The following is a 22,994-nucleotide window of genomic DNA, read 5'->3' on the forward strand; positions in this document are numbered from 1 at the left end:
CCTCAACAAACCAACCAACCCCCTCAGACACACTGGACCCCCCGACCGGTCAATCGGGCCAGTCGGGTCGCCCTACCGCCTGGGCCCAGTTAGTGACTGTTACCTATGTTAGGGCTGTGGTCATGGGGGGCGGCAGAGACAGGTGGTGGAGGGGTTGTGCTGGGGGAAGTCGCTTAATCCGCTGTCTTTAACTCAGTGTATGGGTCTTTTAGGTTCTCCACCCCCCTCAGGTGTTGTGGTGTGTTATAGTGTACATGCTGGTGTGTAAGCTGGTAGGTAGGTATGTATGTCTCAGGAGTTGAGACGAGGAGGGCAACAGTAGTACCGTATGCAGAACCTTGCGGCGGCGGCGGCTTGGAAACCTTGTTGCTGAGAATGGGGTGTTGTATGTAGTATTGTGTGAGACGGCCGCTGGCCGGTGCGCTGGCTGAGGTGGCGCGGCCGCGATCACGAGGTGCCCATCTGAAACAGGGTGAGATTTCTCTGTGGTTGGATGGGCGGCGCGCACCACCCGGGTGGGTGAGGTTGACTTTCATGGCTTGGCTTCGCCGTTTGAGGGCATCGTGAGCGTGATGAGAGGAGTCTAGTGGCTTGATGTAGGGTTCATGTTACCTGTGAACTTTTCGTGTTGTCTTGTTGTTTCGAGGCATCATCTTATTGGGGTTGTGTTTGAGAGTCAGCAGTCAGACTGCTTCAGGCGATGGTGAGGCACAGAAACATACTATGTTGAACTATAGAATTTATTGTAAACGACATTGAAGTTTTGAGTTGGCGAGTATACCGCATTTTTGAGAAGAGATTAGCAACTAATGGTAGCTCTCTATGGGATAATTGGCTTGAGTCTATGTCCCCTTGGACTTCTGAACGACTCAACATCTACATCAACAGAGTAATCAAGACGAATGGGAACCACCAGTTTCTGGATCTCTTTGCCTCTAAACCACACGAGCCTTGTGATTTCTAGTTGGCCTTACATCAAATGACTAGGAACAAACGGTGGAGTAGGTAAAGACTCACGAGGCTCATGGGCTATTAACCACCGGAGTCTCCATCACATCGACTTGAACCTGCATACACGACCGGATGTTTGTCTGGCTTGTAAGTTAGTATACCTAGTCAATTTTTGTATTCGCTGGGTAATAGCAAGTCATAAACGCTTCCAGTGAGATATTATGTCTCCAGCTACAATACGTTCATTAAAACTAAAAGCAATTACGAACCTTGAGTTGAGTTATTGTTCTTACCGCCCATCTGGGTTCATAGAAGCCAAAATCTGTATGTGAATACACATGGAATCTACATCATGATGTAGCATGGTGTACCGTATGGATCTGGAAAGAGGACAGACGAAGACGCCCCGTACTCGTGTCGGCTTAGGGCTATTCGGCTAAGAACAATATCACAGGGGGCTTTAGATTCCGTAGCGCGTCCTGGAGGAGTCTCGTTCCAAATGACGTTGCCCAGCTTTATACAAAAGCACGGTTGCTGGGCTAGGGCGGTTCTTTTGCGGGCTTCAGGTTGACATGCTTCTTTCCTCTAAGAACATAATTCCACTTCACTGCCGAATATACAAGCTCTATTTTCTCAAGTCATCCTGAGATAGGTTTAATGCTGAGCCGAGGACAAGCAAGAACCGCAAATAATCTTGCGTCGAGTTCTTGCATAAACTAGAGTTTCATTAACGTACACGGGAGATATAGAGGATTGTTGTCCACAGCTGCGAATGCACACTCCATCCACGGGCCCTTAACCGTAACTCTTTCTGCCAACACTCTTCAGCCGCAATGCCGCCACCCGTGATGATTTACCGGGAAGTGGGAAATCCCTAGAAGCCGATCACGATTGTACATGTCCAACTGGAACAAGACAGCGGCCACCTCGAATGGAGGTATATGTACATCCCATGCCAGAGGTCGCGTAGGGTTTGCTGATGAACATCTGGCAACTGATTTCTGCGGCTCTGCGATACAATGCCATTGGGTTATTTGCGGCAAAGATCATGAGGGATCTGCATTTGCCGATGCCGAATCGCCATGTTGTACAGCATGGCAGAGAGCTTGTCGAGGATCATCTTGTGGGAGATCCCAACTTTCAATATTGGATTTGTAATCCTGACAGAACTGATGGAGTTCCACACTTCTTCTACATCATAGATCTTGAGGATTCCACCCCGAAAAGCAATGGCTCGACAGGGAGGAGCAGTGGTGACGTCTTTCCCATGTGGGAGCTAGCAACAATTGGTGAAACATGCATGAGTGGAGGCGAGCACCCCATCATGACCGGTTTCCCGGGAAATTGATGTGGACCAGGAAAAAACGCTCTCGGCCTCTCTGTTTATTCCTGCTTTTTGGTAAATACAATAAAATAATAATAAAGGCATTAAACAGTCAACCATCTTTTTGATGAAGTTGAAAACGGAGGAATACCTGACCCACAGTGGACTTTCACCCCTTGACTTAGGCCTGAGCTAGGCTTGACCCATTCCCCCGTAGCAACCAATGGCATCTGTCGACAGAGGCGGTGATTTCCGGATTGGGGAAGGCATGCACTTGACAGGGACCAGCACCCGGCACTCTTTGACCCTTTGGGGCTTCTGGAAACCACATGGAAGGCGTTGCTCACGATAGCTTGGGCTGGAGCACAGGGTATGTACCCCGGCTAGCATGTTTGGGGAGTGGCCCACGCCGGTCAGCCCCAAGGGACATACACTACGACCGTGTTGCCCGGTAAAATCCCGAGTGTTAATGTTGGGTTGTCGGCGTTGCCGTTCTCTTGACCGCTTGGGGGACGAGGATCCTCGTCCAGACTAAGTAGTTAGCTCCGAGTGGAAAAAGAACGGGGACGATCACAACGCGGCTTGCTCGGGTGAGGCGTCCTTCTTTAGCCATGCCCGAGCATCTCTCCAACACCACCATGCCCATCACCATACCCAGGCCCATGCCCATGCTTGCCATGCTCTGATTTCCTCGGTTGCAATGGGCCGAAGCATGATGCAATCCTCGAGCAATTAAGGCCGGACCGCCCGATCGGGCCGATCATGTCGGGAGTGGAGTAAAGCCTGATCTTCAGCTTCAAGATTTACCACGCATGAACAGGTCCATCTCAGGCCGCAACTCATTTCGGTTCTGGCTTTGACAAACCCGACTCTGACAGCACGGGCACCCGCCGGACTCTTCGGCCCCTGAATCTTCCCCGGATTCTGCTAGCGCCGATGGGGCTAGCAATGCAGCAATGCAGGGGCAGGCAGCTGACATCTCAGGCTTGACTGTCAAAGCGCGTGGCGTCGAGAAGAACAAGCGGCTTGGGTAATGGTCTATTTTCATCGCGTATTGGTACTTTGGGCGTCGTCCTGGTTGCGTGAGTGTTGCTGGTTTGGGCATACTAAATAACTAAGCCGTTTCCTTTAGCGAGGCCACCCTGGTAAGTGGTTAGCTGACAAAGGCCAAATAAGGCCTGGACTCTGAGGCATAGTATTCGTACTCGAGTTGTATGTTTCTCAACTCCCATATCACGGGCCTGTCATGTTTGCCAAGGGCTGGAAGGGGTTGCCCATTAGGTAATTTAAATGTCGAGCAAACCGAATTAAGAAGAGCTAGAAATGCTTTGAGATTTCGTGGGTGTATGCACAGAGAAGACAGACAAGAGCTGAGCAGCAAATGGAAAGCGCATGTCTTTTCGAACCTCGCTGTATGGTCCGTGCACGATGACAGCTTCAACAAGTCGACTTGCCCCACTTCCAACCTCGTTTCTGCATCTGGTTCAATTTGAGTCATTCTGAGTCACACTTCTCTTACTCCTCGCCGTCTCCCTTTGTGGTGTTGCAGTTTCGACGGCGACGAGGTCTTATCGACGTTAAGAGTGTTGAAGTTTTTAGGAGGGGCTAGGACGTTGAGTTTGAAGGAGTGAGAGGCGATTGGTATCGTCTTACATATTCGTCCTGTGTTTGCATTTAGAGCTCGATTAATTGCCACTTTGATTCGTTCATCTATGTCAGTATCAGCTGTTTCCTCTGACAACATCGAGTTTATCTCTTTCTGACATCCTCTTATATTCTCTTACCTTTCACTCATCGACGATTAACTATTCCATCGCCTTTCCATCACTATTCCATCGCTTTTCCATCACTATTCCATCATTAAACTATCTCATCACCTACCAAAATGATACCTATTCGGTCACGCGGCGGTGTTTGGCCTGGGTCCAGCAGGCAAGCAGTCACCGAGACGCCACCGTCTCGGGTCGTGTCGAAGCCGGTCCCAGAACGAGAGACCAAAGACGCAAGGGGTTACCAGATCGAGCAGTTGAAACGTCGGTATTCTCCCAAGGAAAGCGACATCGGCCACGGGATGGTCTCCCTTCTCTTCAACTTGACCCCATCTGACCCGGACTTCCCCTTTGACCTCAACCACCTGGAATGCGATCTCCGCATCCCGGAAGGGTACCCAAAGCACCCGCCCCAACTGCAGATCAAGAACAAAGATATTCCCCGGGGATTCGTCATTAACATCGAAAGGGGCTGGGACGCTCTCGTCCAGAAGAAGCGCGGCGCTACCCTCCTCACCCTGATGAAAGCTCTCGATCGGAGGCTGGAGTCACTGTTGTCAGAGAAGAAGGCGGAAACGGTCAAGTTGACCATATTCAAGGATACCCGCCATCTCGATGCTGAACTGGCTTCTGTATCAGGCTCGCAGCCTGTCAAGCCGATCACCAAACCGACGGGGGATCGGCGATACATCCCGGAGGAATCATACTCCAAAGACCAGATCGCCGAAGCAAAGGCGCGGCGAGCCCAGGACGTGAGGCAGCTTGAAGCTCGCATGCACCGCTCTCCGGATTACCAAAGGTCCAGCGATGGCGTCATCTACACCTTGTCGCTGGAACCGAAGCGTAGAGCCAGCCTCCCTCCCAGTCTTCAACCGGTCCAGTCTGTTCAACTCATCGTCCCACTGCTCTACCCTCTACAACCGTTAAGGATCCTCTTGAACGATGTCGGATCCGAGGACGCCGAGCCGGTCGAGGAGCTCTTCGCACAGAAGGCTGCCGAGCAGAAGCAGATGTCCCTCACTAGCCATCTGAACTACTTGGCCCAGAACATGGACAGATTGGCGAAGCAGGCTCAAAAGGCCCCCGCCGAGGTTGCGCCAGGCACTGAGGCGCCCGTTAGTGTGGTACAGGAGGCAGAGGAGGCAGGGGAGACAGAGGAGGCCGCGCAAACGTCCTTTATGGAGACTGGTAAGGGTCATGTGCATGTTATTCCCCGGCCCGTGGAATGGGCTGACTATGGCACCGACAGTTCTGACTCGGACGACGACTCCGATGACGGCGACGAGGATGGAGGTGCCGTGATTGAAGCGGAACCAGCTGGCCCCAGCCTGCCGACACAAACGGCGGAGCTTGGGACAGCCATGTCGTTTCCCTCTATCGAGCTGTATGGCATCGAGCTCCTGCAGGTTTCGCTCCTCAACCTCAGCGTCAAATGCGACCGCTGCAAGACAATCAACGAAACCACCGGGCTAAAAGACAACCTCGAAAAGGCCAGCAGCTGCAAGAAGTGCGCCACCCCCTTCACCGTCCGCTTCCGCCAGGAGCTCGTCCACCAACACTCGACCCGCGCCGGCTTCATCGACGTAACCGGCTGCACCGTCGCCGACCTGCTCCCAAGGTAAACAACCCCCCCTGGCCCCTCACAACCCCTCTTCGTCCCTCACCCCTTCGCTCCTGACAACCACCCCCCCCCCCCCCCCCTCCCCCCAAAAAAGAAAAAACAATCTAACCATCCCTCCCCCAAACCAGCACCTTCACCCCCACCTGCGCAACCTGTTCCACCACCTCCCCCACAGGACTCACCTCAGTGCGCGGCGAAACCACCACCAACGTCTGCCGCACCTGCCACGCGCGCTTCACCTTCGCCCTGCCCGACGTGCGCTTCCTCGCCTACGCCCCCGGCAGCAGCGCCCACAACCTCCCACCGACGACAGGGCCGCGCCGCCGCCAGGAGCGTCTGGGCTTACAGGCAGGTGAGCCGCTCCCCGCGCGGGGCGCGTGCGTGCATTATAGGAGGAGCTATCGCTGGTTTCGGTTCTCGTGCTGTGCCAAGGTGTTTCCGTGTGATCGGTGTCATGATGCCAGTGAGGAGCATGCGAATGAGTGGGCGGCGAGGATGGTGTGTGGGTGGTGTAGTCGGGAGCAGCAGTTTCAGATGGAGAGTTGGTGAGTTTTAAGTCCTTATCTTTATCCCTATCACTATCCGTCTTTTCTTAGGTCGGTGGTGTGTTTTCGTTCTTGCTTTGGCTAACATGGTGGTTGATAGTGCGTTTTGTGGGAGGAGTGTGATTGGAAAGAGAGGGAATGGGTTTTGGGAGGGTGGCAAGGGGACGAGGGATCAGAGGCTGATGAGGAGGGGGGATAAGAGGAAGTATCGGCGCCTGGGGACGGCGAAGAAGGAGGATTGATGGGTGACTTGGAGGCTACCGAGATCTGTGTGTGCTTCTGGTTTCAAGACGCCCTTGTTACGGTCCGATGGGTGGGGGTGTCAAGGCAGTTGTCAAAAAGGGGTAACTAGGAGGTCTTAACTTCTATCCCTCTACCTCATATACCGTGTTAGTTGACATGAACAAGAACGTGGTTCCTTTTATCTCCATGAAGCTTTCATATAACTTATTGGATACAAACTATGAGGAGCCATCTCTGTCAGTCCCTTTCGAAGCGGAGATACGGAGGTAACGACCTGCCCACGATGTCTTCACCCTCTGTTGTCACAACCCGTGCCTTTGTAAAAGGCTCAGTAAAGCCCCCTATCAATAAACGCCAACCGACAATACTTATTTGTTGACACTGGTCTCCAAATCCATCACAGACCAAATTTCGGTATCTCTGTTTTTTCGGGCCTCGGTGTGGACGGTGTCCTGCATACTCGTATGTACACTACATGGATGCATTGCAGGACACTTACGGAACAAGGGTTCAGTTTAACTAGCTACCGGGAAAGCGGCGTTTCCCACTTGCCTTCTCGGAGATCCAGTGCATTGCAGCTGCAGACATGCAAGTCAACAACCTGGATGCAGCCGCAAGACGTTGATCTCTTAACACATTTGAACTCTTCGGCATGGTGACGTGGAGCTGAAACGGAAAAGTCTTGGGGCGGCAGGTCTCAACGCATCCGATGCCGGCCGGCTTGAGAAAGAAAGCCCCCCCCAAGAAAGGGGTTTGTTCATGATACATCGTCTCTTGTCGCCAGTACGCAAGGTCAAGGTCAGGCATCAAAGTAGCCAGGCCTCGCCGGGCCCAACCCGTACGCACTCCTCCTCTCCCAGAGGGCACCCGGGCGTTCGGCACTGTCTTGATTACGAGGCGTGACGGGGCTCGGGGTGCAACCAAACAATGCCAGTTGGCATCCGTCAGTGTCAGGAGATAGACACCATGGGTTTCTCGTTGGAGATAAGGGGTTAGGGATGAGGCAGGCAGGCGACACACCCGGCCGAACTGCCGGGTCGGCCCACTGCAAGGTGTTTTGGGGGATCAACCAACAGCATGCAAAGAAAGGGGCACGAGATGACCCAGGCTCATGCCACCTACTCAGGAAAAAACAAATGAACGGCAGACCCTGGCGCCCGGAGATGGGCTCTTACAGTTGACGCGCGTAGGGCGACTGGGACCAGCAACGGGGGAGATCCCAGCCTCCCCTTCATTTTCCCACTACAGAGTACATGCGAAGCGGCAGCGTGATCGGGCTGGGCTTGCAGGATCACAATCAGATTCAGCACCTCGGGGCCACTATATCACACAGCGGACAGCCAACGAGAACAGCAGCCCCAAGTGCGCCATGCAGACTTGCACCTAGGGCCAGGCAGCCGCTGCTCGGGGGGGGGGGGGGGGCTTGCAGTTACGAATCAAGCCCCCCCCCCCCTGCCTCCCGGTTTGGAATAATACAAAGGCGTTGTCATGTTTGAATTGGAGAGCAGCCCCACGGTCATCCCGCGCGGCTGCTGCGCGGTTGCTGCTGCGCGGTGCGGTGCTGCCGAGGACGGTTGGGCGCCAATTCGCTGTCTGGCGGCCGGTGTCTGATGACCTGGGGGGACGTTGAGTCGTCGCTGCTGTTTTGTCAAGTTGCGGGGACGGCAGGCAGGCAGATGGGCAGCACGAGGCAAAAAGCTGTCTATTGCTTTTGCTTGTAGTTGCCCGATTGGAGTTAGAGGTCAGAGAGTCGGAGAGTCGGAGTGGGAGTGGCCTTTGGTTGCGGTTCTCGAGAGGGTCCGGGGCAAAAACCCGAATTGGGGCTGTGCGATGACGATGCGGGCAGTTGGTGTTGATGGTACGATAGAAGGGCCGGACGCACCGGAGTGGAAAATGCAATTAGTGGTTTGGGCGATGCCATTCCCTGATTTTGGTGCATTTCCGAGGTCCCATTTGCCCGATGTCCCGTCTCCGTGGCTTCTTGATGACGATTCGACGAGAGAGCGGTGAAGAATGGTGGAGGGTGCGGCGGCGCAGATGGCATTACTCACCTGGCGACAAGTTGATGAGTTGGCAGTCTCGGCCTGGCCAGATGACCTGTGTGCCTGCCTTTCAATGCACCCGCGAGCCCAGCCAAAGGGTTGGCCACACACCCTCACCACTGAGGCAACCCTCCAAGCCCTCTAAATCCTGGGGCAGGCGCGGGGTTTTGGGGAAGGGGCGGGACGGAGAGGAAGGCGGGACGTCCAACCGAACCCGAGCCCATGACAGTCCATGTGATGCCCGAATCACCGTCATCGAGCCTTGTAATTGTGACGTGGGATTTTTAACAAAACAAAAATGCATTTTTATTTTATTTTATTTTATTATTGTTTTTAAATAAGTTGGACAACAACCAACCAGGATGCCCAGCATTTGATGAGAACGGTCGAAGCCACATTGTGTCGGCCACCTGACATTTGTGCGGGTGTCCATTCCATTGGTGCTGTATGTACATGTACCGGCATGTGGAATTGGGCGCTTCCAAGCCTATAATAACCACATGGCTTAGCCAAAGTACAGTTCCCCTAGGTGACAATCCCCCCGTACCTTCATAAGAATCTAAAATCCCAGAGCGGAAAATGGACAAACGACACGGAGGTGCGGCCCCGGATGCGATCACCGAACGTGTCAGCTGGGCCCCGAGAATAGGCTCAGGGCAAACCACGAAGTGAGACATCAGGGTCCTGGTGTGTGGTGACAAAGCTTCTTTCATTGTTCCGTCCACGATGCTGAAGCAAACACCTTGGTTGGTTGCAGCAGGTGCCGCTGACGGCGCCACAAACGGTACGAAGACCGCCTGATGCACCATTTAAAGCCTAGAAAAAAAAGAAATCGATAAATTCAGCCGACAAACTTCAGCACATTCTTTTGACGGTAAACGGTGGGACAGCAGATAGTTAACCTGGTTGATGAAACGGATCCCGCGATTAGATTTGTGTAACCCCCAACTTCCAACTTTAAGCTTCCCATGCCCAGCCTCGCTCAGCCCGGAACGGCACCGAGCACATTCAAGAAAGAAAGAGAAGCAGGGGCGAGGCAATGTAGCTCAGCCATTACTCAGGTTTGCTTCCAGGCATCCCCCATCAAGGCAAACCACACCCTACCAGCCACAGTCACCGTAGGGAGACCACTTGATTCAGCATGCCTTCCAGATTCCAGCGCCAACGACATCTCTCAACGCCAGAAATAGCACGTTAGCGCCGCATCCGGCCAAGCTGATAGCTGGAATCATACCATAGCCGCCGACGACAACTATCCGCGCCAACGAAGTACCAGAACACCCACCGTCCTCATCACCAAGTACACCTTTCATCACCACCCCCCAAAACCCCTCAAACACAAACCAGAGACACTCGCGCCCCAACCCCCCACGCCTCCCAAAAGTCACCGAAGCCATCACACAAATAGCACGCACCACTAACACAGGGGGACGACTCAAGGAGGAGGCCGCGTATCCCGTAACTAGAACCCGCCTTGCACCGATGACGACCACCTCGTCACGAAGCTAGTCTGCCCCGTAGTGTAGTGTAGTCGTAGCGCCCCGGCATCTCCCATCCAACTCCCCGGTTCAAGCCCCCATCCCATGACCATCACCAAGCGGTGCACAGAACAGTTACAGCAAACAACAGTAACAACTACCACGACACGAGCATACGATTACACAAACGCACAAACACACAGTAGGTAAAAAGGTAACCGTTCTGGAATATCGCACCCGCTACGTCACATGTATGTATGTACGCCGTCGTAGTACCACCGACGGTGTGGTAGGTACGTGTCTATCTAGGTGATGACCCCCCCGCCCCCTCCTAACCAAAACGCGGCGGGAGTTTTGACACTGGCCCCTTGGACGATGATCGGAGGCGAGGTCAAGTTATTTCTTTTTTACCGTCTCAATTTGGTCCTGGCGTTCGGGAGGTGTGGTTTGATCACCTACACGGTTTTACGGGGTTGAAAGGGGTAAAAGGACAAACACAGGAGAGGAAGAGCCAAAGTGGCATTGATGTATCAGACTATGAGGGATGCTCACTAGACTAGGCTTCCCACACTGCCTGTGTATCCTACACCAAAGCTGAGAAGTATTATTTATGAGGAACGGCGCTTGTAGAGATGACGGGTTCTAGAAACTTTGGGTTGGATACGGATTCGCAGGTGACAGACACACTAGTAGAGGCAAATGGAACCGACAGGATATGAGTAATGGCAACGTAATGATGTATCTGCTGTTCGATCGCTGCATAAAAGAACACCATGTCAACCACCCCGACTTCCTAACCATTGATTGACCCTCTTCACGGATACACCCCCACCCCGTGAATAACCGCGCTCACCAAGTTCCCAATTTTTTTCCACACCTCCTTTCTCTTAGCCGCCCTCACGGCCTTCTTCCTCGCTTTCTCCTCGTTTCTTTTTTTCTTCCTGGCCGCCTTTTCCCGCGCCTTCTGCCGTTTCTTCTTCTCCTTCTCGGTTTCGCCGACTGGGATCTTATCACTCTCGTCATCTGCCTCTTCTCCTGCGTTTTGCTCAGCCCCACCAGCACCGCTGCCCCCTGCGTTCTCTCCCTCATTATCATACGGGTACGCCCCGAGAACCTTCGCAGCCTTAACTTGTGACGGGCTACCCTTATCTCGTGGCGGGCTACCCTCATCTCCTGGCGGGCTACCCTCATCTCCTGGTGGGTTACCCTCATCTCGTGACGGGCTACTCTAGTCGCCCTTCGTCACGGCGTACTGGTCGCCGAAGGGATCGTCCTTGTCGTCTTCCTTGGTATCACTGACATCGCCATCGCTATCCGCGTTTATGTCGGTGCTTGTCCCTTTGCTACTGCCTGAGGTCAAGGATTGATGAAAGGATGATATCGGGGGCTTGGTGCCTTCCGAAGGACGGGGTGGGGGCGGACGCAAACCCGTCCGTGATTGCTGCTGCGGGCTGAAACTGAGGTTGGCCATCTCCGAGGTTGGAGGATTGGCGGACGAGCTCGGTGCTTTGCCTTTTCCTTTTTCGGTCGCCACTGCAAGGTCATTAGCCACTCTGCTCAAGATGATCCGGAGGCCGAGCGGTAGGGCATACTTCTGTATAGATGGGCCTGCTCAGCGAGCTCGTCGTCTGAGTCACTGTCTGCGTCAATGGAGCGGTCCAACTGTTCAAACATCATTAGTGCTATGACCAACACATCGTTAGCGTTAAGCAGGCTGCCTAGCCACTGCTCCGCCTCGACGTGTTGAATATAACGCAGGATCTTCCGCCGGAGCTGCTTGCATTCTTCAAACCGGTGCGCCGCGATTTGGTTGTCGGAAATTCGCTCGCGCTCCCGATTGATGGTTTGGAGAGTGTTTGTCAGATTGGTGGCCGCGATTGATGCCTCAGCGATGACTATCTTCATCTGCTCCTGTTCGGCTGCCAGGTTAAATTTGGGCCTTTTGCCTCTTTTATCCTTCTTCGACTTCTTCGTATCGTGGCTGCCAGATGAAGGCTGCTTTGCCAACGGGCTGGGAAGGGACGAAGTCCTAGAGTGTCCCCCGGATGGGCCTGCTGGACCGGGCTTGCCGTCATCCTCCTCCTCATCTTCGCCAAACGGGTTCTCTGTTTCCCTGATAACCTTGGACTCCTGCTGCGTCACGACTCGTTTGCGCCGAGGGGTTTCCTGACCGCGGTGAGCGAAGGTATATTAGGAAAGAGGGCCGGGACAGCATTGTTACCCTGTGTAGTTTGGCAACTTCACCCATGCCGGGCGTGTTCTTGTACTCGGCAGCCCAACCGGCGAACAGTTCCCTGCACTTCTTTTTCACCTCTGGGTCGGATAGCTCCGCCGTTCCACAAAAACGCAGGCGCTCCAGCAGGGCTTCATCTGCGAAGCTTCTCTGGAAGCGAGGTCCCGCATTTTGGATGAGCCCGTCGAGAAGGGTTAAGGCACGGAGCTGGCGGTGCAGGTTCCCGTACTTGAGCTTCTTCCGGATGGCGCGTGAAGCCTCTCTGGGACCTGTGTCCTGGAGATTGACGACCTCTACGAGATCTGGAATTCCACTAACATCATCGACGGGCACCGCTTCACTCGTCAATCTCTCGATATCCACCGTGACTGCCGAATACGGCTTCTTCTGTGGGAAGTATAAGCTTCAAAAGCCTAGAACGTGGTGCAGCCAATGTTACCTGGGAGAACATGGTTCCTATCTAATACGAACCGGCCAGTCGAGGGATTGTAATCGAGAGTGAATCAAGGCAGGTAATGAACTAGATTGCCGTTCTAAGGAAGCCGACGGGGACGGCGAGCCGAGGTACAAAAGACCAGCGCCGGGAATATGCTATGCGGCCAAAATGCGCGGAATGCAGAAAATGATCGATGAATAACAGTAAGGCTCTGAATACCTATGACGAGGAAAGGCTGAACAAGGCTCGGTGTTGGTAATAAATGCGGGTTGTGGGTTGCGTGTGTGATCGGTTGGAGTGGGGGGCAGTGCTTGACCGCGGGGTAAGTGCTGCCCTGGATGCCTCCTTGCCAACTGCTACATAAATAAATCAAACAAGCACTCAAGCAACAAACGAAATGGTGCGACTTGGCAAAGCTCAATATAAGTTGGGGCCCACGTGAGGCTGGGACATGACGAAGGAAATCACCTTTCAGGTTGTTTTCAGGGGAAAGGAGGAAAGCACAAAGCCAGTGAAGTCCATGTTTTCCAAGGAAGATGACCCGCGAAGTGGCATTGAGAAGGCAAGCACATGCCCCGCGGCCCCACTTCGACCCTGGGGATCCTCATTAGGGATCTCAGCATGGGCTATTCGGGTTTCGGTGCTCAGGCTTTCTGAACACACAAGATTAGGTAGACACTCACGAGACACTCATATGAGAACCAGGTTGAGGCCGAATTTATTGCCATCCCATTTTCTTCTTGGGTTTATTGGTACCTGAATAGCTAGCAAAAGGTCCCAAGGCCGTCGTCGCCTAGACCGACCAGGCTCGTCCCCCGGAATCGACACACAGACTCAGCGCAGGTACGTGGCCGGATGAGGCGCCTTCTCCTTGATCGCCAGCCGCGTCTGCAACATGCCCTTGCTCTTCTGGTTTGCCCATTCCTCCTTCTTGCCCTTGTTGACGATGCTTCTTGTCTGCTGGTCATCGAGAGAAGCGACGCCGAGACCCCTCACATCCCTGGATATCAGGGCCCGCCCACGAGGACGACGTTCATCGCCGTCGACATCCATCTCGTTCTCCCTCTCAGCCTCCTCGATGGCGAGGCGCTCCGCCCGCTCCTCCGGAGTCGGGTAGTGGTAAAGGTTCTGTCGGTAGTACTTGTTGAGTGACCGGTGACCAACAGATTTTCCATTCGGAAGATGGAGTTCGTAGTCGTCGTGGAAAACTGCCTGGGGCCGTTTGTGACTTTGGGCGTGCCAGCCGTCTGCTTGGTGGTGACTACGAGAAGTGTTTCGCGAGTGATGAGGGTGCTTGTTGAGGCGATCGTACTGGTGATAATGTTGATCCGCGGGAACAGCGTGGAGATCGTTGGAGTCGAGGGATGATGCCTCGCTGTCCGTCTCCCAAGTCTCGTCCTCCATAACTTCATCGCCGTCCTCCCCGGTTACCTTGCTTTCGCGCTTCGCCCCGAGTTTGACACCGCCGATCTGTTGCCCTTCGTCATCCGACTCTTCTTCCCAATCCTCACCGTCAGAGTAAGTGCTGCGGAAGTCGTAAAACTCGCCAATCTCAACCTGCTCCTCCTCAGTGGTGTATGGGATTTGGCAATGGCTCTTGTCGCGCATGTGCGTCTGCACAGCGAATGCGTTTGACTTGAACTTTCCACAAGTGAGGCATTGGTTCAGAGAGAAGACCTGCTCCTGGAAATGACGAAGCAACCCTTCAAGGTTCACCAAATATTGCTTCTCCGGAATGAACATGCCGTGAATACGTTCCATGTGTGACACATTGAGCGGCGGTGTCGGAGACTCGTAGTTACAGAAGAGGCATGTCTTGAGCGACGGAGCCGCCGGTGCCGGCTTGGCCCCCGTCGGGGTTGGTGCTGAAGGGGTTTCCGTGGATGACTCTTCCTCGCTTGACGTCTGTGATAAGGGGTGCTCTGGCTTGTTTTGGGCTTCGGCGGATAAATGGGGATTCGACGGCCGCTTGACGGGTGAGGTAGACTCGTGAAGTGCAGTGTTCTTGAGCCCTTCAACAACCTCGTTGAACTCCTCCTCAGCGTCCGAATCCACCACTGAGTCTGCCGCCGGCTCGCCCAGAGAGAAGGTCATTGAGCTCGCCTCGTCGTCGACCTTGCCATTCGACTGCGATGCCAAGGCGACAGCTTTCGCCTTGTGTTTCGCGCTGCTGAGGTGATTCCGGAACGAGTTCTCGCTATAGTACGTCTTTTGGCACGTCTCGCAGGCCCGTTCGAAACCGGCCTTGTCGGCTTGTGCGGTCGTCTCAGCTCGAGCCTGGAGAACCTTCTCCGTGAATACTTCGGACGAGATGGGGGGTAGTGTAGCAACACGGCGCTGTAGGTTGTATCGGCTGCATATGAAGGTGAGCGTCTGGAGCATGGAGAAGAGGCTTTAACAAGGCTACTTACTGCCAATCGCTGCGCATGTGTCCCCTCTGAAGGTCGCTATTGCGGAAGGCAACCTGACATGTGTTGCAGGTATACGGATGCGAAGTATTTGTCGGCACGCCGCTGCTAGGAGCAGTTCTGTCGCCTGAAATCGTCGCCATCGTGCCCGTTATGGCCAAGTGACCGTGGAGATTCGGTTTGCTGGAAGATAGGTACCTAGGTAGGTTGGTAGCTAGGTTGTGGGATTGTAACGTCAATGAGTGATAACTCAGGACGGGTAGTGCTGGTGAATTTTAAACCACTTCACGTGTCTTAGGTAGAAGGGATAATAACTGGTGTCTGCTGAATAATGCCAGAAAGAGCAACAGGAGAGGCGGCGTTAAGTACTCTCGTAGTATTTTTTTGGTGGCAAGCGGTTTATGGCGGGGTTCAACTGTGGACGTCACATTTGCTTGGCATGCGGGAAGCCCTGGTCGGTCGCTCAGGCAGTCCGTTTGCGATAGGGATCCACAGTGCGGGCTTGAAAATGAGGAAGAGAAAGGTACACTTTCTCCATGGATTTCTTTCACTTGGATGCAGTTTTATGGACAATGAATATCATGTAGTTGGCAGATAAATACCTAGACATTATGCACCAACCAAGCTGATTTGAAACTTTGAGCATGGTGGGAATCTGACAGGCCGCCGCAGATGTTGGTTGTTGGAGGTGAGTCACGGGACATCCAATCCACGGCTTTCCTTCGGTTTGGTAAGCGACCCCACCGGGACTTGGCCCATAGTGCCCAGACGCCCCGCCAAGCCGAGATTCCAGGATATCAGTGGGTCCAGCCCGCGTGCGACAGCGGCTTGGGTGTGGAAAGTCCCGAAAGGCGGCAACCTGGAGGCTGAGCGCAGCATGATGCTGCCGGTTTGACGACAAATTCCCCAACACGGAAATCAAGTTGGTTATCGAATTGCTTGCCATCCGATCCCGACCCGGTGATTATTCGGTTTTGCATTTTTTACCACCGGCCCAGCGTCTGAACGTCTCAACATCACCAAACCCTTAACGCCTACTCGAACCCGAAACCCTCTCCGCCGAGCCGGACTCCCTCGGCCGATTCCATCCCCTTTCTCTTCCATCCATGTCATGACGCGAGACACCATGCGGCCAGTTAGTGCCGGCAGTCGCAAAGACAGGAATAGCGATGACTTGGACCTTCTGGCCGGTCTCTGGGAAGAGGCGCGTTTCGCGAGGCTACCGTGGGATGCGCCTAGCGAGTTGAAGGACTTGGTTGAGGATATAGACAACCCGAAGCGCGTCTACGCGATACATAGGGCGAGCCGTCGGCACAACTTTCAACAGCTTGTGCAAAAGTGAGTTGGGCATGATCTTTTACCCCCGTTCGTTCCGGTCGACACTGACCATTTGCGTAGGTACATCGTTCAACTTCGCGAAGGCTGTGGTGTCGAACACTGCACAACATCTACGTGCTTTACTTGCCGGAAAAGGATCGCAGGTCGAGCTCCGACTCGCAGGTACAACACAACGAGCGCAAGGACGTTGGCCGTATATCTCGCGAGCCAGGACAACCCGGAAACCGGCCTTTGTCCAAATATGCGACTCCCCAAGGCGCCTCCCGCCGCAGTGGCTTCCCTGCTGTTTGTTCCAAATTCCAATTCCCGGCTGCGAGATGACCGCGCCGCTCATATGTCCTCGAAGACGCTGCCGTTCCGCAATCCACCCGGCTCTCCGAAGACGGGCGATAGTAATGGCGCAGCCTCCACGCTTCCTCGGGGTCGCAGTGGTGCTTTGAATGGGGATAAAAGAGAGAAGAAAAAAGCCGTAGGCGCTCAGGCTGGGTTAGATTCTGACAAGAAGGCTCAGCGCCCCGGTTTCACGATCACCGAAAAGCCGGTTAGCAAGGATCATCGTTCATTTGCCGCGAATGTCGTTGGCACGGTTGCCTTTAAAATGCTCGAGTGGTTGACTCCGACGGCACTCGAAGACATGCATAACAGGACACGGGCCTTCAGCGGGAGGCCTCAGTCTGACGTTGAACATCCAAACCCTCCTGAAATCGAACCTGAGTTGGAGAATGGCGTTGGGCATGGGGTACCCATGGGGTTGCAAGAGCCACCGGTCTTGCCTGTACAGCCAGACGGGGATTTTACCAGGAAGCGAAACCTACCTGGGCATGGCCAGGCTGACAGGGAAACCCGCGCTTTAAAGGACAGCCAACCGCAACAGGATCCTCAATCCAGCCCTCGCGCGACGAACGCGCGCCGTAACTCGAACGCGAAGGTTCGCACTTCATCCGGGCCCAAGCCTAAACGGCAGCTATCGATCGACCCGTATGCCCAAGAAACTTCTGCTGAAGAACCCTACGCAGCTCTATTGAGATCCCCTCGCACCACTGGAGGTGGCGCGGACAAGGGATCGCGCGTCCCCAAAGCTGCTGGCTCGAGTATCACACGACCGATCTCCCAGCTCTCCTCTGCAGGATTTTTTGATGATGTCTCGCTTGAAAAGATGCCTCCCCCCAAAACCATCGATCTCAAGCCAAGGACCGGCCGACTCGCAACGAGCGAGGCGAGAAATGGTGGATCTCGTAGCCCGAAGGCCTCCAGTACTTCATCAGGCGTCGTCTCTGAGAAGTCGTATAGCGACGCCTCAGGTGCAGCTACCGGCCATGACTCGGAATCGGAGGACGAGACGCTGCTTCCGCAAGCGCTCTCTAGGTTGACTGCGGAAGTTGTCGACTTCGTTTGCGATGTCATTCAAGAGGATGGAACCGCTGAGGAGCATGTGCTGGAACCTCAGTCAGTTGCTAGGTTTCATAGCCGGAAGCTAGGGCAAGGGAAGCTAGCTAGACGGAAGCATCGGTCGGACCAGGGATCCTCCGCCAATGTGAGGCTGGAGTGGAAGCTCTTCGTCGATCAAACCCTCTTCTACGTCCTCAGCGACTCGCAACTGGCCCTTCGATCGTTCACCAAAAAGGGGCAGTTGTACGACTCGCAAACACTCTGGTACTGCATGCTGAGGATGACGCGAGTTTCTCCCAGTCTAGTCTTCCACAGCTTGTGGATGGCTGCCGCTAGTCTCTTCGCGCCACCTAGATCACTCCAAGCCCTAAGATCACCGTCGACAAAGGCCTTCCCCAAGAACGAGCAGTCCCTCTCTAATTTGGAGGCAGGGCGTCTCATGTCGATATGCTTGCATGCGTTGATCGCTGCCGCGCCCTTGGTTACCGATTCCCGACAGCTGTTCGACATGTCGAGGATTCGATCTCATGGCCTGAGTCTTGCGGGTAGCGGCGCGGTAGCACGGCAGCCGACAGAATTGTGCTTGCAATATGAGGATGCATTTAGCGACGATATGGCCCTGAGGCTAGCTCGACGGCTATTCGCGGCCATAACCACGCGCCGCCGCTTCGACGCCCTGAGCGAGTCTACCATGGGGCCGCACGAACAGGGCGAGCAGGATGTGCTGGCGCCTCTCTTCTCGCAACTAGATTTCCTCAACATGGACGCGGTTTACGTGCTAGACTTCTCTTTTCCTGACCGTGCCCTGCACGAGACCCGTGTTCCAATTCTTTTACTCGATTGGGCGAGGGCTGTCATGCTGAACGATTGGGATGGTTCTCCTGAGGTTCCAGGGGACGGTCCCTTCGGTGGTGCTCTCGCCCTGATCGAAGCCATGCGTAAGTCAACCCACCAACCCCCCTTTTTTGGCTTTAGAGCGAGGCGACTAATGTCCATCCCAGATGAGAGACGACAGGAGCTCCTCTTGGCCGATGCCCAATTCCGGTCCGACTACTTTACGGAGCGGCTGGACACGATAAAGATGCCCATCTCGTGGCTGTCTCATACCCCAACGCGGCAACGCCTACACCTTCTAGACTTTCCATACATATTCAGCTCATCGACACTGGTGTCGTACTTCCGGTCAATCAACTTCTCGCGCATGAGCCGTGCTTTTGAGGAGTCTACTTCCTTCCATGACAAAATCACCGTGATCGCCCAGCGGGCGGGTCTCACCCAACATCACAAGGACGTGCTGGTAGAACGGCTGGGTCCCGCGGGATCTAAGTACTTGATTCTTGATATTCGAAGGGGGACCGTTCTACAAGACGCGCTCGACCAGTTGTGGCGTCGGGAGGAGCGCGAGCTGCTCAAGCCCTTGAAAGTCCACCTAGGAGAGGCGACCGGGGAGGAGGGCTTTGATTCCGGTGGTGTGCAACAAGAGTTCTTCCGGTTGGCCATCGGAGAAGCTCTCAACCCCGACCACGGAGCTTTTACCGTCGACGAGCGCACTCGCATGACTTGGTTTCTTCCGGGCTCGATGGAGGATGAGTGGAAGTTTGAGTTGATCGGTTTGCTGGTGTCGCTCGCCGTGTACAACGGATTGACCCTACCAGTTACATTTCCGAAGGCCTTCTACCGCAAACTCCTTGGCGAACCTGTCACTGAGCTGCACCACATCGCTGATGGCTGGCCTGATCTCGCAAGCGGCCTCACTTCACTACTCGAGTGGGACGAAAAGGACGGCGCTGTGGAAGACGTCTTCGCCCGCACTTACGAGTTCTCCGTTTCCGCATTCGGACAGCACATCACCCGGGAAATGAAAACCCCCTCAAACAACACCCACCACCACCACCACCACCACACCCGCAGAGACGAACCCTGGCCACAGTTCGCCAAGACAGCCTCCCAATCCTCCTCTCGCCCGCCCCCACACCTCGGCAACCCTGCCGAGGACGAGGCCCCGCTCGTCACCAGCGCCAACCGCAACGCCTACGTCTCCGACTACATCCGCTACCTGACCGACGTGTCGGTGCGCCCGCAGTACGAGGCCTTCGCGCGCGGGTTCCACGCCTGCCTGCACCCCAAGTCACTCTCCCTGCTGACGCCCAGCCTGCTGCAGTCGGTGGTGGAGGGCGTGCAGGAGATCGACATCGCGGAGCTGAAGCGGCACGCGCGCTACGTCGGTTGGGACGCGTCGCACCGCACCGTCAAGGACTTCTGGAGCGTCGTCAAGCGCTACGACGACGCCATGAAGCGCAAGCTGCTCGAGTTCGTCACCGCCAGCGACCGCGTCCCCGTCGGCGGCGTCAAGAACCTCATGTTCATCATCCAGCGCAACGGCGAGGAGGAGGACCCCGCCGGCAGGCTGCCGACGTCGTATACGTGCTACGGGACCCTGCTGTTGCCGGAGTATAGGGATAAGGAGATGTTGAGGCAGCGGTTGGGGATGGCTTTGGAGAATGCGCAGGGGTTTGGGTTTGCTTGAGGCTTTTGGCTTTTTTCTTTTCTCTTCTTTTTCTTTTTTTGGGGGGGCAGCGAAGGGAACGGGAGTAAGTTGATAGGGAAGTTAACCGGGCGGGAGGGGTGCGAAGGGACGGGACCGTGGGAAGCGATGGTTTCAGTTTCGGCCTCCGTGCCTACCCAGGATTTTCTTTCTCTTCACATCCGTGTCGCATTCGTTTCTCAGCGATCTACTGCGGGAAGGGGGTGGAATGGCAGGGAGGAAATATTTATGAGAATCTGATGTGAGCGAATTTGTGTCTTGGAACACCAAAACGAAATACTTTTAATGGCGCGCGATGTAGGTAGCAAGCAAGCGGTGTGCTTTTCTGGACCAGACAGGTTTCGGGCCTCTTAGACAGACAGGCCTGGCTGTCCTGGAGGAAGTCAAAAGTGCTTCTTTTCTCTCCTCTCACGCGTTCTCGTTTGTCAACCAGATGCCCTGTTTGTTTCGTGTCTTGAAAGTGCCGTTATGCGGATAGGTCTGCGTCACATATGGGGGCCCGAGTGCATCATTCTGATCGCATACATTCATTCATGCATGTATCAACGCCCACAGATAGGTATCTAGCTATCCCGGGACGGATATCCCTGTCCAAAGAACCTTTCTATGTCTACCCCTAGTAGTCGTCCTCGCCTGACCCAGAGATAATAACATTATTCACCTTGAGTACCATACGGCAGAGCTGGGTCGCCAACATGAGCTGCTGCTTCTTGCCGATCAGCGGGTCAATGATAAACGCCTCCTTCATGTTGTTGGACCCGCGGCTCATGCAGTCAACGCCCAGACGGCCGCGGCCGGAGGGGTCGTTGACCTGTTGGCTCTTGACCTCGGCGAGGGTGGCGATCGGGTTAAGACCGCTGTTTTCGGCTAGGGCCATGGGAATAGAGTCGAGAGCCTCGGAAAACGCACGCATCGCGTACTGCTCCAGACCAGGAGTCTTGACGGCCGCGTCCTCGACTGCCAGACTGCAGGCAATCTCGGCTGAGCCGCCGCCGTAAACGACGCGGTTGTCGCGGACCAGGTTGCGAACCACGCAAAGGGCGTCGTGGAGGGAACGCTTAGCCTCGTCGATGATCTAAGTAAAGTTAGATAATCAATTTCGATAACTTGCAAGCGGGGTTAGAAACTCACCATCTTGTTGCTCCCCCTGACAAAGACGGTGACGGCCCGCGTGTTGGCACACTCCTCGATGACCAGCATCTTCTCTCTTGTTGTACCAAAGGTCATCTCTCGGACAATACCCGCAGTTCCTAGCTTCTCGGACTTGAGGTCCTCGAACCGAGGAACAATCCGGCCGTTGGTCGCAATTGCGATGAGTTCGATCTCCGGGCCGCCCACCCACCTTACCGCGGGAAGGTCGTTCTGGAGGAGGAGATGGTTGGCTTCGTCATCGAAACCCCACTGGCAGATGGCCAGGTTCGCACCGGCATCCTTTATTTGCTGGATCATCTCAATGAACTTCTCACGCTCGTAGGTTTGCAACTTCTTAAACTCCTCCACGCTGTTAATCTCGAGCTTGTGCTTCGTCTTGGGCTTGGGCGGCTCGAAGGCACACGTCAGAATGGCGATTTTGGCGTCCCGCACCTCGGAAGGCATCTGAGGGTGCGAGAAGTCCTTGTCGATAATCACGCCCTTTACAAGGATGGTATCCTCGAGAGCACCTCCCATCTTGCCATCCACCTTGATCAACTCAAAGTCGACATCCTTGCGCTCCAAGTCGGCAACAGAGAGGACGGCATCCACAGCAATGTTGGCGAACTGGTCATGGGCCTTCGAGACGATCTTGCTCCCCAGGCTTGTCCTTGCTACCTTGACTAGGTTCTCCGTCTTCTCCTTGCTAAACTCGATCACGTCGGAAATTTTGTCGAGCTCCGCCACGGCAATGTCGCAGGCCTGGTCGTACCCGTCGGCAATTCGGATGGGATGGATCCCCTTATCGATGAGCTCGGCGGCCTGTTCCAAGAGAGCACCGGCCAAAACAACCACGCCCGTTGTCCCGTCACCGATTTCGTCGTCTTGTGACTTAGAGAGCTCTACCAACAACTTCGCGACGTGGTTGGTAACCTCCATCTGTTGCAGAATGGTGGCGCCATCGTTTGTTACTGTGATATCGCCGTCGGGGGAAATGAGGATCTTGTCGAGGCCGCGGGGACCTAATGAAGTCTTGACGATGTTGGCAACGGTACGGGCGGCGAGAATGTGGGACTTGACGGCCTCGTTGCCGTACTGGCGCTTCTTCTTGCCCTGGCTACAGGAGGGGTCAGCGGGGGAGGACAGGGGTGCGAGGGTTGGGATGCGACCGACTCTCTCACGACGATGAACGGCCGACCTTGCTCGTCCTGTATCACGGAGGCTGCAGCATCGACTAATTAGCAAGCCACCCGAGTCCTGGCGGAACATGTTGTCGCATACCGTTCGCCAAATCCAAGTCTAAGGAGGGGTCCGCGTGTTAGCTCTCCAGTATTGCAGTCGATGCGGGGGCCATGGGGGGCGTACTCATTGCCATTTTTGCAGCTGGTGTTTATCCGTGAGTTGCAAGAAACTTGTCCGAGACAAAGATGGAGCTTCAGAGTTCGAAGTCCAAATTATCGTGTCGAGGAAACAGGCACCAGGGATCCGCTTAAAGCTAGGCACTGTTTGCTCCTTATCTCCAAAGCTCAAAAAATTGAGGC

At 54.7% G+C, this 22,994-nt stretch overlaps 7 protein-coding genes across 7 annotated transcripts; 3 read left to right on the forward strand and 4 right to left on the reverse strand.

Annotated features, from left to right (window-relative positions):
* The first annotated feature begins 3,967 nt into the window (after nt 1-3,967).
* On the forward strand, nt 3,968-6,444 carry F5144DRAFT_95045 (uncharacterized protein). Its single transcript, XM_066793593.1, has 2 exons — nt 3,968-5,662; nt 5,794-6,444. Exons 1-2 carry the CDS (start codon nt 4,161-4,163, stop codon nt 6,212-6,214), a joined length of 1,923 nt encoding a protein of 640 aa, XP_066646020.1. The 5' UTR covers nt 3,968-4,160; the 3' UTR covers nt 6,215-6,444.
* A 2,191-nt stretch (nt 6,445-8,635) lies between these two features.
* Nucleotides 8,636-9,483, reverse strand: F5144DRAFT_95029 (uncharacterized protein). Its single transcript, XM_066793592.1, has one exon. The coding sequence runs from the start codon at nt 9,302-9,304 to the stop codon at nt 8,807-8,809; it is 498 nt and encodes a 165-aa protein (XP_066646021.1). The 5' UTR covers nt 9,305-9,483; the 3' UTR covers nt 8,636-8,806.
* A 1,304-nt stretch (nt 9,484-10,787) lies between these two features.
* On the reverse strand, nt 10,788-12,657 carry F5144DRAFT_589935 (uncharacterized protein; the record flags this gene model as incomplete). The annotated part of the gene is made up of 4 exons (XM_066790105.1): nt 10,788-11,201; nt 11,663-12,139; nt 12,213-12,593; nt 12,646-12,657. 4 exons carry the CDS (start codon nt 12,655-12,657, stop codon nt 10,788-10,790), a joined length of 1,284 nt encoding a protein of 427 aa, XP_066646022.1.
* A 688-nt stretch (nt 12,658-13,345) lies between these two features.
* F5144DRAFT_504819 (C2H2 type zinc-finger-domain-containing protein) lies at nt 13,346-15,680 on the reverse strand. The gene is made up of 2 exons (XM_066786438.1): nt 15,054-15,680; nt 13,346-14,995 (listed from the first exon to the last, which is right to left on the reverse strand). The coding sequence occupies exons 1-2, from the start codon at nt 15,191-15,193 to the stop codon at nt 13,477-13,479; spliced, it is 1,659 nt and encodes a 552-aa protein (XP_066646023.1). The 5' UTR covers nt 15,194-15,680; the 3' UTR covers nt 13,346-13,476.
* F5144DRAFT_95146 (uncharacterized protein) lies at nt 15,203-15,680 on the forward strand. Its single transcript, XM_066793594.1, has one exon. It carries the CDS (start codon nt 15,382-15,384, stop codon nt 15,646-15,648), a length of 267 nt encoding a protein of 88 aa, XP_066646024.1. The 5' UTR covers nt 15,203-15,381; the 3' UTR covers nt 15,649-15,680.
* Nucleotides 15,681-15,872: 192 nt separating this feature from the next.
* F5144DRAFT_95293 (uncharacterized protein) lies at nt 15,873-20,661 on the forward strand. Its single transcript, XM_066793595.1, has 3 exons — nt 15,873-16,388; nt 16,449-18,715; nt 18,779-20,661. Exons 1-3 carry the CDS (start codon nt 16,162-16,164, stop codon nt 20,302-20,304), a joined length of 4,020 nt encoding a protein of 1,339 aa, XP_066646025.1. The 5' UTR covers nt 15,873-16,161; the 3' UTR covers nt 20,305-20,661.
* Nucleotides 20,662-20,938: 277 nt separating this feature from the next.
* On the reverse strand, nt 20,939-22,828 carry F5144DRAFT_544656 (chaperonin Cpn60/TCP-1 family; the record flags this gene model as incomplete). The annotated part of the gene is made up of 5 exons (XM_066787309.1): nt 20,939-21,397; nt 21,454-22,570; nt 22,627-22,675; nt 22,735-22,752; nt 22,819-22,828. 5 exons carry the CDS (start codon nt 22,826-22,828, stop codon nt 20,939-20,941), a joined length of 1,653 nt encoding a protein of 550 aa, XP_066646026.1.
* Nucleotides 22,829-22,994: the final 166 nt, after the last annotated feature.

This window comes from Chaetomium tenue (assembly GCF_020726465.1).
Source record: "Chaetomium tenue strain MPI-SDFR-AT-0079 chromosome Unknown F5144scaffold_2, whole genome shotgun sequence".
NCBI lineage: Eukaryota > Fungi > Ascomycota > Sordariomycetes > Sordariales > Chaetomiaceae > Chaetomium > Chaetomium tenue.

Excerpts from the sequence above, each read along its gene's own strand:
- F5144DRAFT_95045 (XM_066793593.1), top strand. The coding sequence starts at position 4,161 with ATGATACCTATTCGGTCACGCGGCGGTGTTTGGCCTGGGTCCAGCAGG. Across the intron at positions 5,663-5,793 it reads GTCGCCGACCTGCTCCCAAG|CACCTTCACCCCCACCTGCG; the intron begins GTAAACAACCCC and ends CCCCCAAACCAG.
- F5144DRAFT_95029 (XM_066793592.1), bottom strand. The coding sequence starts at position 9,304 with ATGGTGCATCAGGCGGTCTTCGTACCGTTTGTGGCGCCGTCAGCGGCA.
- F5144DRAFT_504819 (XM_066786438.1), bottom strand. The coding sequence starts at position 15,193 with ATGGCGACGATTTCAGGCGACAGAACTGCTCCTAGCAGCGGCGTGCCG. Across the intron at positions 14,996-15,053 it reads CACATGCGCAGCGATTGGCA|CCGATACAACCTACAGCGCC; the intron begins GTAAGTAGCCTT and ends CTTCATATGCAG.
- F5144DRAFT_95146 (XM_066793594.1), top strand. The coding sequence starts at position 15,382 with ATGCCAGAAAGAGCAACAGGAGAGGCGGCGTTAAGTACTCTCGTAGTA.
- F5144DRAFT_95293 (XM_066793595.1), top strand. The coding sequence starts at position 16,162 with ATGACGCGAGACACCATGCGGCCAGTTAGTGCCGGCAGTCGCAAAGAC. Across the intron at positions 16,389-16,448 it reads TTTCAACAGCTTGTGCAAAA|GTACATCGTTCAACTTCGCG; the intron begins GTGAGTTGGGCA and ends CCATTTGCGTAG. Across the intron at positions 18,716-18,778 it reads CGCCCTGATCGAAGCCATGC|ATGAGAGACGACAGGAGCTC; the intron begins GTAAGTCAACCC and ends TGTCCATCCCAG.